The sequence below is a fragment of the Nyctibius grandis genome, chromosome 2 (assembly GCF_013368605.1).
Source record: "Nyctibius grandis isolate bNycGra1 chromosome 2, bNycGra1.pri, whole genome shotgun sequence".
Taxonomy (NCBI): domain Eukaryota; kingdom Metazoa; phylum Chordata; class Aves; order Nyctibiiformes; family Nyctibiidae; genus Nyctibius; species Nyctibius grandis.
The window spans coordinates 22,114,182-22,126,761 of record NC_090659.1 but is presented as its reverse complement, the minus strand read 5'-3'; the positions used below and the strand labels follow the sequence as shown (position 1 = coordinate 22,126,761).

Genomic DNA, 12,580 nt, shown 5'->3' with positions numbered 1-12,580 from the left:
CATGGAGGAAAAGGGACCCCCTTTAGCTTCTCTCAGCCTGAGATCATGCTGCAGGAAGCCAGCTGTGGCACAGCATCTCTGCACGCCACTGTGCAGCTGGGTGTCCCCGATTCTCTCCTCTCCTGGTGCTTTCATGAGATGTTTTTCCCCAGCAGCAGTGAATCTAGTGACTGGAGGAAGGCTGTAAAACAGACTGAGCCCAAAGTGCTTTCAAATGCCGAGGTAACTAAACTGAGGTATTTGTGTGAATTACGTATTTCCTGAGGTTCTCTGGTATAAGAATTAAAGATGTTGCTTATGACTGTGGAAAAGAAATAGGGAACCAACAGGAACTCATGCAAAGGCTGTGATTCTTGCTGGCTGGTCATCCTCTCTGTTATGGAAGCAACCTAGCAAGACAGCTGGAGAGGTCTAAAATCATGAACAGGACTATTAGCCTTAACATACTGCCAGGGGTCTTCTCCACAACCCCTGCCACCTAGGATCCTCTCTGCTCCATGCCATACCTCTGCCCTGGTGGGTCAGGTGGTGTTGCTTAGCAAAAAATCCTGCCAAGACCCTTCTCCATCGAGGCAGCAGCTGGCAGCTCAGCTGGAGCCTGGTGCCTTTGCTGCCTGTGCCTGGCTGTTTGTCAGTGAGCAGCGGAGCAGGCTGCCCGCGCACCGCGTTGGAGAAGACCGTCCCGTCTGCAGGCCAGAATTCAGGAGGAAGCCTGTGGATTAATAGCAGTGTATTTTTAAAAGGTCAGGACAGGTCTTCTGTTTACTCAGCACTTCTTATTTTGAAAGCAGAGCCACTGAAGGTACAACTGTGTACTACAGCGTCTTTAAAACAAAATTCCCCTATATCTTCCTGTGCGGCTATCTGCTAGGAAAATAAAGCACTTGCGTGGTGCTGATTCGATGTCTGAGAAAACACCGAATCTATAAATGTATCCCAACAGTCAAACACAGAGTAGGGTACAAAATCCTGGTACTTCATGTTCCAACTCCACCGAATTGAGCCTCCTGTTTCCAAGGACTCTGAGTGCCAATTCTGGAACAAGCTTCTCTCTCTGGTCAGACACTGTGTTATTTGATATATTAAATTTCCAGAGATTTAGTCGACAGAAAAATGTAATCATCATCCATTTAAAAAGCACAGCTGAAAAAATGATTAAAATTCATACACATCAGGCAGCTTGATTTGCTGGGCATGGCCTGAATATAAGGCTAAATGAAGGTTAAATATTGGCTGAATAGTAATAGTACCATCTCTTTGAGAAGCTGTTTATTGAGAATGTATATGGTACTGTTAGCTAAAAGTGGCAGCAAATTTGAGATTGAATCAGACAAGCTTTTCTGCCTTATGCATGTACCATTTTTCAGACTAAGCTACAGGCAGTTGGAAAGCAAGAAATTATAAACAAAATACTCAATGAAGTATATTTCATTCCTGATAGGAGAAATATTAACCAAGCAAATCAAACATTTCTAACTCAGCATTTTTCCATTGGAAAATACCATATCACTATCATTGAAATCTCCTACTGGGGGAAAAAACTGTGCATTTTTTAATATTTTGAAAAAGACTAAAACGTGGCCATCTTTTTCTGATTTAGATGCTGCGTTATATCGTACATCACATCTGAAGAAGTCAGAATGAAAACAGAATGCTTTGCGTGATCCAAGTTAGACTTCATTTAGAATTCAACTTAATATCAATTCAATTTTTTTCATACTTGTTATTTGTTTTCATCTTGTTTAGAAAGAAACAGAATTTGGAGTGTCAGAAAGTCCCACTGACTTGAAATTATGGCTTCTCATCAGCTCAATGTCCTGTGCATATTCATCTCTTGTGCAACCGTGACCTAATAATATATGCCTTCTCCCACAGAGGATGTGATTTTATTACCGTTGTTGGTGGTCAGGCCAGCTGCTGCAGCCCACTCCATGGCAACAAATAGGAAAACAGAAATACCAAATTACTCGAGTCATTTACAGAAAAAAAAGCACCAGTTTTAAAATTAAAAAAGGAAAATGAAAACAAACCAAAAAAAAAAAACCATGAAAGTTAATTCCTTATATTCTTATAAGAAAAAAGCATCTGACCCTTCTCCCTTCCTCCCCCACTTGCACACACACTCCTCTCCAGTCGCTGCACCAGAGCCAGGAGTGGCCATGCTGCCGTGTAGCTGGGACATGGAGAAGACACGCATGCCGTTCGTAACCCACAACATGAGGTTGTCATGCACAGATTCGCAGGCATGCTGAAACACAGATACATTAAAATGCTCGCAGGCACCTGTCCATTTTTCACTTCTTTCAAGAGCTTTAGGCATTGCTCAGGATGAGATAAGCATCCAGTTTCCAGGTGCATTCTGAATCAAGTTATCAGAACCCTTGGGAATTTCCCTTTGCTAGCTCTGAATGAGAGGTTATACATATTTATGGGGTTTTTTACTCAAATAAAGCTGAAAAAGACACAGATTTATTGTCAGATGTACCTAAATACAAAAAGGAGGGGGGAAATGTCTTACCAGAGCATGGTATTTGCAACATTTTCCAGGAATGACAACTAATGCTTTGGGCTTTACAAGAAGTGGTGAATTCAGGGTACAACATGACTTTTTCTTTTTTCCTTTTTTTTTTTTTTTTTAGTTTGATTAAAGAGAACCAATTAACTAATATGGAATGTTTCTGACAATAACCTGATGGCACTATGGAAATTTTATTCTAAATTTCTGTCCTTTTTTAAGACAGTCATTTTCACACCGGGGAGAATTGTTTAGTATAAATTTGACAGGGAATGTCTAGATGACAAAAAGAACGTACTGCAAGCACATCTACTGCCTTTAAATCTCAGCATGTCCCTTGTGGCACACTGATAAAACAGACCCAGCAAAGCTAGGTAATTTGCCAAAGCCCACACAATGTCTGCAGGAGAACCAAGGTATCAATCAGGACTTCTTGACTTCTAGCCTTTTGCTTGTTTTTAATAGCACACATTGCTTTCTCATTCTCCTTAACATCTAAAAATAGCGGACTGACAAATCTTGCACCAAATATATTTGAGACCAGAAGGTCATCCTGGCAGAGACCTTGTAGGACACTGCTTGGTGATACTTAATGAACACAGGAGCAATGCTCAGATACAAACCTAGAAAGTCACTGTAGCTTTTTTGAGCACCATACTGGAGCTTCAGACTCTAAGTGCACATTAATCTAATTACCTCAATATTACTGCGATTATCACAGTGTTTAAGTAAAATTCCCCCATCTTCTTACCCTTGCCCCAGGCAAGGTACAGAAGTCAGCTGTAATGCTACAGGTCAGCACCTCCTCCTTCTTCATAATTCCTACAGCAAAACAGTTTCATTGTGAGCACTGACACAGAGGCTGTAGGAATTAATCTCAAGGGGAAGAGAATTTCCTGCATGTCTGGTTTTGTTTTTAAAAGGTTCTGATGATACAAATGAACCTTTTGACAAAGTAGATCAAAACCTGTACAGTGACACCTCAGCAAAGGATGTTATGAATAAAGACAGAGTGAAAGCAATATAATAGGAGCATCACACATGCACATGGAAGTCTCAGCTCCCAGCTGGAGAACCCAGATGGACCAAATTCTGTACCCATCCACATGAGTGAAACTCCACACCCCAGAAATGGGGACACCATTGTTTTCTGTGCATCCTTGAGTCCTCTGCTGCTGAGGTCTTACCCCAGGCTGAACCGTGAAGCAAACTTCCCATGCAATGATTGAAAACGGGTCGTTCTTATGGGATACCCCATTCAGTTTTGGGCAGCAGAAAGTCTGCCTCGTTCTGCTAAATGCCAGCAGGAAATCACTGAACCTCAAAATCGGCTTCACATTGTGGCTATCAGCCAAAAAGATGCAGTCAGTAATGGGCCCTAATTCTTGCCCCCTTCATTTCGAGTCCTTTTTTTTTATCACAGGAGTGGAATATGAAAATAAAAAGTCCTATTGTAATAAAGACTGCCTCAAGTAAAACAAAAGCTGAATGAGGCTGTCTCTATGGGTAATCTGCAGCAGGCTGACCTAGAGCTGAAAATCACCGTATTTCGGTGCAAACGTGTATTTGATTCTGTGATTCTGGAGTACCCTTTTTCCCCTGACTTTTTTATAGCTTTTTATTTTTGATGGCTCCCATCACAAAGTGTAATAATATATGGTAAGAGTGCATGACACAACGTATTATTGTGTAAGCTACCACGAAATGTTAAATTAAATGTGCTGTAAGGAAATGCATCAAGTCATTCTGGGTCACCACACCAAACCCTTGTAGCACTGTAAGACAGTGCAAAGCATAAGCCTAAATAGCAGCAGACAGCATGAACAAACTGCAACCTCAAAATACCTGCACAGGGCAACTTTGCAAGAATAATGAAGCTGGGAGGTGGCATCAACTTTGTTATTAATTGTAATCAGTCAAGGGTGAGGTTGTAACCTTACCTGCATATAAGCAACAGTTTAGGGGAATTAATTTGACATTTTCTTGAACTGCATGGTGCAAACATTAAGCTTGATAAAACCTTTCATTCTAGCTGCAAGGAAAATTGCTGGTGGGGTACACTGAAAGAGTGTCCACGCTCACAGTCAGGCAGAGGGAGCCACTGCAGCCTGTGCTCTGGAGAGGAACAGCCCACATGTTATCTGGAACCAGAGCATGGTCCCAACTTCTTGTTGAAACAAACAGGACATAATGTCACAGATGTGACCAAGCCCTCTACAGCACCCCCACCTCAGCACAGGTACCTTGCAGCAGGAGCCCAGCTGTGTGTCAAATTCAATGCAGACAGAAGGTGGCTTAGCAGGCTGGCTCCTGCTCACAAGCCGCTCTTCACTCTGCAGCATTGCCCAAGTCTCTGTGCAGTTCAGCTCCTCACCTGTTGAATGGAAATAGTAAGCATTTAGAGGATAAATTAAAGTTTTAAATACACTGGTTGTATGCTAACGAGACTCTCCAAAGTAGTAACTAATTGCTGATTTCAGATACGTGGAGCTAATCCCAGCACTGTCAGCAGGACCTTTTTTGTTCCCATTTGAAAGCAAAACAATAAAAATGTTGCTGCGTTAGCTTGGCTGCCTCAAAAAATAACAAGTCTCCTTCACCCAATCCCCATAATTTCCTTCGCCTCCTCTGATATAACAAGGACAAAAATTCAGCTTGTAATTCACCTTGCATGGTTCTGACCCAGGAACTGGGATGGGGAAGCAATAGGAACACTATCCACCATGGTGTGTCTTTCAGAGACGTGGCAACTTTTATGGTGCTGGTTACAGCCCACAAAGCTCTAACTGAACATTAAACATGATAAAAAAGCCCACAATGAATTAAGATGGCAATTAATTTTACTACTTAGGTAACTTGTCCGGCAATCAAGTATTTGCCCAACACTCAGTCATGATTCCCTAGCCTGTGCAAACATAAAACAAACCGACCCAAACGCTGTCATTAAGACCTAACAGAAAGCTGCAACATATACTAAGGCTCATTACTGCTCATTGAAAATGCTTTGAGTTCAAAGGAGTGAGACAGCAGTTAAGGGCAACCGTCAGACGTCTCATCAGCTCACGGTGCATATAAAATACAGTATGCAGCAAGGTGAACAGGTGCAAGTGCCAGCCCGCAGCAGGGCAACCTAATCCTGCATCTGCCGTCCCCCCGTGCCAGGCCGCAGGGACAGATGGTGCAGGGAGCTGGGACGGGCAGGGGCAGACGGCCGCCCAGCCCACCAGGAATGCTCCTCCGTCATCGCCCCCTGCCCTGGCTTCACTCGATGCCTGTCACAGCAAGACCTGAGAGTCCAGACTCAAGGTTTTTGTTGGGCTCCGATGCTCCTTCTCAAATAGACTGTTCCTTCCAGTTATAGTTTTAATTAATTTAGAATGAATTATTTAGGTCTCATAATTTCCCAGCTTATTGTGAAAAAGTCCAATTAATGCTGAGCTAAGTAGCTCCAAAGGCTCCCCAGCTCTCATCTGCCCTGAAGGGATCCAATTAAAATGAGACACTAGTCAAAATGTCAAACCGCAATCATTTTTAAAGCCATTGTGCAACAGATCTATGGCTACATAAAAACCATATAATTACTGAATAAATCACACAATACTTGGAAACCTAAAGCCTAAAACACCCTCACTCAAGATGCAGCCTCCCCTGTCAACCAAGAGCATGTTCAGAACTTACAGCAAATAATAAAAGTCACATTTGCTTTTACAGGACAATTAAAACCACAGAGTATAATGAAACATGTAAATTAGACCATAACATATTATAAGGGCTTAAATGCAGAAAAGACAGTTCACAAGCTCTGCTGACTGTGGAGCTGAAGGACCTCTGAGCCAGCAGAGGCAGAGGCTGGTAAAGCCGCACTTTGCAGAAACCTCTGTTTTGCTTCCAGAGCCATGCAGGCGCACTGGCGATCACTTCAAGGGTCTCCACAGCTGTGGCACATTTTAGTCTGGAATCCTTGTGATGCACTTAGAAATTTTTTCTGTATTAGCTTTCTCAAACATTTAGAGAGCATAATACGCACTAGATAAAGACTTTTTCTTGATTTCAACTTACTTGCTTGAAAAATCCTCACTCTTTCATTCTAGCTCTGAAAGTATTTTGTCTAGCTGTGGAAAACAAACAGGTATTAAGTCTTTCTTGAATGGGAGACTATGTTAAAAATTGAGACAGGACAAAATTTCAGATGAGGGTTTGTTTTTAATGAGCTGTAACTCTAACGTAATTCGATTAATCTTCTTGACTTCTGCAGAAAATTGCGCCCCTCTTTCCCATCAGTCAAATGAATTTTTCCAACCAAAGCAGCAGGATCACTGAGTACTTGGTCCAAGCACAGGAAGGTAATACTGTTTCAGAGGGACTTCGATTTTTTTTTTTTTTTTAATCTCATAGCACTTGTAATGAAAATTCCAAATTTCCCACTCACTTTGAAGTTAAATTTCAGCAGCAGAGAAAAGGATTAGAAACACAGGAGTCTTAGGAACGGCACACTCCTTTGGGGAAACCCATCCAGGGGTCACTGGTCTTGGAATTCCACCAAGGAGCAGCAAAGGAGCTGGTAGGACACCAGCCCAGAGGGATGGATGTCTGAGACAGCAAGGAAGACAGCACTGGTTGCTGCTGTCCATCTCTGCCCCCAGCCTGCTGATGCCTCCCTCCCAGGGCAGGGAGATCCTACCAAATACTGCACCCACACTTCTGGGTCTGCCCAGAAAAGCACTGCAAAAAACAAATGACCTTTTGGGGAAGCTGCTGCACAACTAGTGTGTTTCTCATATACACAGTGCTCTGTGAGCTGCCAAGTTCCTCTCCCTCTGTCATTTTGTGGAAAAGAAGATCTCCTTTAGACTAAAAATCATACAGGAAATCTCACAAGAGATTATTTTATCACATGGTTTTGTGTCCTTCAGCCCTACCCACCTGTGAAATGAACAGAAAAAAGGTAAGATCTTCATATTTCCGTTTGTGCATTACTTGAGAATCTAAATGCAAACATGTCTTGTCCTGCAAGACCGAGAAAAACGAAGGCTTGAGCATTTCTGTCAGGCAAAAAGAAAGAGAAATTAAGATCAGTAAGCACAGTAGAAGTACGGTCCCATTTCTGCCTGGCTGCAGCAGGTAGGTACAGTGCAGCAGTTTTCATGCTAAAGATTTCCCTGACAGTCACCGCTCCACAGGGTCTGAGGCACTGCAGTAAGTGGAGGGATATGATGGAGAAGCGCTGAAGTACCACAGTGCAGTTACAGCTGGTAAATGTCTTTCTAAACATAATGTTATCTGTGAAAAATATAGAGTACCAAGAAACAGCAATTTTCACCCATTGGAAGCAAGTTATCTGAGCTTGGAGAGGAGGCTTGAGAGAATGAGGGCAGAATTATCTAGAGCAGTTTGCACTCCCTGAAAAAGTTTGGAGACATTGAACTACCAATGTTTGCTCTTCCTGAGACTCTCCATGTGACTTTGTATGATGCTAGCAGCACAGAGAAATGATGTGCATTTCTACAGATTGCCATTTGCGCCCCCAAAATTAAACAATTGTAATTGCTTATGATTGCCTTCTAAATACCTGATGTGTGGCAGGCTTGTCCAGGGGATATGTATCATTATTTACTAAGCATTTGACATATACTGATTAGCTGACATTTGCTTAGTAATGCATAGTTAATAATGTGCAAATAATTAAAGGAAAACCATCACATTCTCTCTGTGTACTCCCATTTTTTTGGCAGCATGTTTTTGCCTTTTAAATTCACATCTCCTGACCCTTTTCCTGGTCAGCTGGATGTCCCCTTCCACTACTGAGCATTAATATTTTATTGTAGTGTTTCCCTGAGTTGTTTGTCTGAGATTAGGCAGGTTCTCCAAGTCACAGGTCCCTGCCATGGACAGGTGTTTCTTCACCCAGAGGTCACTCTGGACTACACTTTGAGCTGGGAACAGCCACCTCTCTCCATGCCTCTTAACAAAATATGGTATCTTACAGATTTTTTTGCCCTATAGCAGCTCCCTGAGTGATGTTCAGCAGAGCTGTGAAGGGAAGGTAACAAAGAAGGTAGTCCCAGTTATCTGAATCCAACACCACATGCTGTCACAATGTCCTTCAGGAATTTTGCTGATGTTTGTGCACTGGCCACCAGCCCAAACCTCAGAGCAGCGTAACAAAAGGCATCTCCAGTCTTTAGGGGAACCAAGTCAACTCGTGGATCACAGGCTCAGTGTTTAGCTCCAGCAGAGAAAAGCTTTTGCATAAGTTCCTCAGTTAGCCTGGGCAACTGTTGGATGTGATAGCGTGGATTCATTATATGCCAGGGAACCAAAGGGTGGCACAATGCATGTCACATACACTCTCAATAAGCCATTTGAGACTCATCAGCAGGTGAGTCACTCATTGAAGAAATACAGGAAGAACTGCATTTAATAAAGAAATGTTAATCTTTGTTCATAGACTCACCACTTGTTATTATATACAAGCACAGAAAGAAAAGGCATCAAATAGGTTACACACTGTAAAATTGCTTTCTAAGCGCAATGTCATATGATGTCAAACCTATTTCTTTTCCAGCATATGTCCTTTTACAAACACTTCTCCGCCTATATGAATAAATAATTAAGGATTTGGGCAAGCAATGTGTCCTTATTACCACACTACCACACTTCTTCCTTCTCTGTTACAGGAATGACCTGCCAAGCTCGAAGTTCATACATTACGAGTGAGATCCTGTGGGGTTACCGTTTCACCCCTGTCCTCACTCTGGAGGATGGATTCTATGAAGTTGACTACAACAGTTTTCATGAAACTTATGAGACCAACACACCAGTTTACAGTGCCAAAGAGCTGGCAGAGATGGCCAGCCGAGCAGAACTGCCCCTGACGTGGTCTGTTTCCAGCAAGCTGGACCAGCATGCTGAGCTGGAAACTGAAGAGGAGGAAAAGAGTCAAGAAGACCAAAATGAAAGAAACGGTGATGTGGCCAACTTGGAGAATGAGTCCAAAGTGTAGAACCACTGGATGCATAAGGGCCACACCACCGCCTTTGTCTTCTCCCTCTTTGCTCCCCTTTTCTTTCTCTGACATGCCTTTTTTTTTCCTTCCTTGTTATTCTTAATTCTGGGAAAATAAATACTTAAGATGCGAAATATCTACCTGCCCAGTTTAAACTCAAGAGATTCACAGACTAAGCAAAGGCATGGGTTAAAGCTGCAATACCCACTATCGATGGTAGAATCTCGATCCCCACCCTGGTAATGACTGCTGGCTTCCTCGGTACCTCTCTGAGTTCAGACCTCCAGGTTTATTCACATCAACAACAAAAACACCCAAAAGGAATGGGAATATATACAAGAGTCTTAAAAGGAAAGACCAATTAGTGCTCATCAAAGTAATGGGCCTTGGCTCCAGTTTTTATGTATTTCAGAACAGTTTCACACACTGAGTGACAAGCCTCTATGAAATGGGCCTTGCAGCTTTAAGACAAAGGTGAGCAGAGGGATCTGCAATCCAACACGATACTGTACATATGCCTTATGTAATTACTTTCTCTTTATATTTAGTAATAAACACCGCATGTACAAAAGTACTGTAGTAAAGAACTTCTAAATAATGTACATAGATGTGTAATTAATGTAGGTTTAGAAACAGACTTCTAGAAATATTGGGATGCAAAAACTAACTACCCACCGAGTAGGCATTTCTCTTCTAATATTTGGGTTGTAGTGTTGAATTTTTCCCCTATATCTATGGCTCTTCTAGTGCATGACATTTTCTTCAGTGTACCAGACTGGCAGCTATTTAGAGTACCTCACTGTTTGCCAAACAGATCGTTTTACTGACTCTAAAAAGCCATAAGTCTGGGAGAGGGCAGGGTAGAGAAATTGTAACGTAATTACTGATATACTGTGAAAATGTTTACAAATAAGGCAAACTGTTCCTGATTATTTTTTTGGCAGTTTAACCTAAAGTTTAGGCTGTGGCAAACTCACGGCAAACCAGAATATCCTGTATACTCTTAATATACCAAGCATGTTTCATGTGGAGGCATTATCCTTTATGTGCAATATCTAGGGAAACTTCTCCCCACCCAAACCATGGGATTTTAGCAGAGTACTTTGCTACACAAACAGCACAAGACATTGAAAACTGAATGTTGCACCTTAGCCAGTAGATTTTAGCTACTCAGCTGGGAAAGAAACAGCTGAATTTAATCTGAAGCCGTAATCAATGAAATTAATTTCTTGACAGCGCCAGTGCTTGGCCGGTCCTGCGGAGTCACGGATGGTGGGACATACCTGGGTATACGCTTCAACAGGGTTTCTCAGCTAAACACATGGTCCCTGCCACCTGTGCTCAGGACAGTGGTTCCCTAACAACTTTCTTTCTAACAACCTTAGGTTAGCTCCTTGGCTGTTGCAAATCAGTGTAAATCCTGTACATTCTGACTTGACAACTTTAAAATTAACAGGGCAGTGATAATTTGCATAGCTTATACGGCAACACTCACACGAGTAGGGGAGCTGATGTGTATGGTCACAGTTTCATGGACGTGCTCCGTAAGGGGCTGCTCACACAGGGCGGCATTGCCCAGTGCTAAGGACCGCTCGGTCAGGCCCAGAATGCATAAAATACTACCTGTTGAAAAGAGATTGCGTTGCTTTCGGTGGGCTTTTGCTCAGGCCCATCAAGACCAGCATTTTTGTTAGCGAAGGAGAAGAAGCTGCAGCCTTAATTTTGTTTTTTATACCTGCCTACTCCGGAAAGGAAGAATACACTGAAGAGAATCTGAAGCATTTTTGTACAGAAACATTTATGTTAAAATAGAAGAGAAAAAAAATAACCTCAGGAGAAACTTAGTGGGCAGGTGGAAATTTTGCACTGTGACATAGCTTTCACATTAATTTCACACTTATTTTCTACTTTTTTTCTGAAACAACTGCCCCTTGCTAATTTTCACAGTGTGTGGCTAATCAGTGGGGTTTCTGCAAGTCCTCTAGCTGTGCTTCCTGCAGAGATGGGCAGAGTAGGGTGTGGGGAAAGGGTTGCACACAAGGGACTGGCAGATCAGGCTCAGTGGAAAGAGTTTTTTGTTTCAGCTCTGAACATTTTCCCTAGAAGGCTTTCACGAAGTAGCATGATGTAAGGAACACTGCAGAACATCATGGATTTTTGTTCCCTCCACCCAGGATGGGTGGTCCTGCCAACTCAGTAAAGGTTACTTACCCTTTTGTAAAATAACACTCGTTTTGCTACAGACCTTTCAAAGCTCGTTCTTCTGCCCCAGCATCAGCAGCTGCCGAATGCTCCAGTTCATCCATCCCAACCTACCCATGAGAGGTACTGAGCGTTTTTAAAGAAGGGTGGCTCCACAGCTCCACTGGAAGACAGAAGCCTTATAGCAGAGGAGCTGGGGGGGAGCACGGCATTGGTAGCAACGAGCCACCCACATGTGTCAGTCCTAGAGAAAGGTGCACGAGCTGAAAGCACACTGTTCCTCTGAGGACAAACCTGCTTTTTGCTCTTGTAATGTACTGGGCCACTCTATAATTCATTGCTGCAGTTTAACAGAAGTTTGCGTTAATTAGAACAGCAGCTCAGGGCCCTAATTAAAACTTTTTTGTGTCCTTTAGCACAAAAAAAAGGAGACTTTCCACCACTGGGGCATGCGCATGTGTAAGCTATATTTTTGTGAATAGGGAACTTGAAGCTTAAGGTGTGTGTTTGTCTCTTTCTCTCTCTCCCCCTGTATTTTATTGTCTTTGGTATTAATGTAGTATGGACTGTAAAGTTTATGAAATCTCATTTTTGTAACATAAGCTTAAAAAAAAAATAGAAGCCTCCAAAGCTTTCAACGGGGAAGCTTCACATAAACTTTGTACTAGAATGTCCCTATCAAACACCTCTATTTTTCTACAATGATTGATTAAGCAGTTTAACAATGTATTTTGTGTCAATGATTTCAACTGAACTGGTAAAAAAAAAATTAAGATTGAATGCTGTTAATTAACAATGGATTTTCAAGCCGTATATACTGAGTGGTGTTTTCATTAACAGCAAATAACTTAACCTGG

At 42.3% G+C, this 12,580-nt stretch overlaps 1 protein-coding gene across 1 annotated transcript in view; it reads left to right on the top strand.

The window, feature by feature from the left end:
- KCNJ6 (potassium inwardly rectifying channel subfamily J member 6) overlaps nt 1-9,920 on the top strand; it is a 42,744-nt gene extending 32,824 nt beyond the window's left edge. Inside the window, exon 2 of the mRNA XM_068423618.1 lies at nt 9,193-9,920. Within this exon, the coding sequence (XP_068279719.1) occupies nt 9,193-9,518 (326 nt within the window). The 3' untranslated portion in view covers nt 9,519-9,920. The remainder of the gene's footprint in view (nt 1-9,192) is intronic.
- Nucleotides 9,921-12,580: the final 2,660 nt, after the last annotated feature.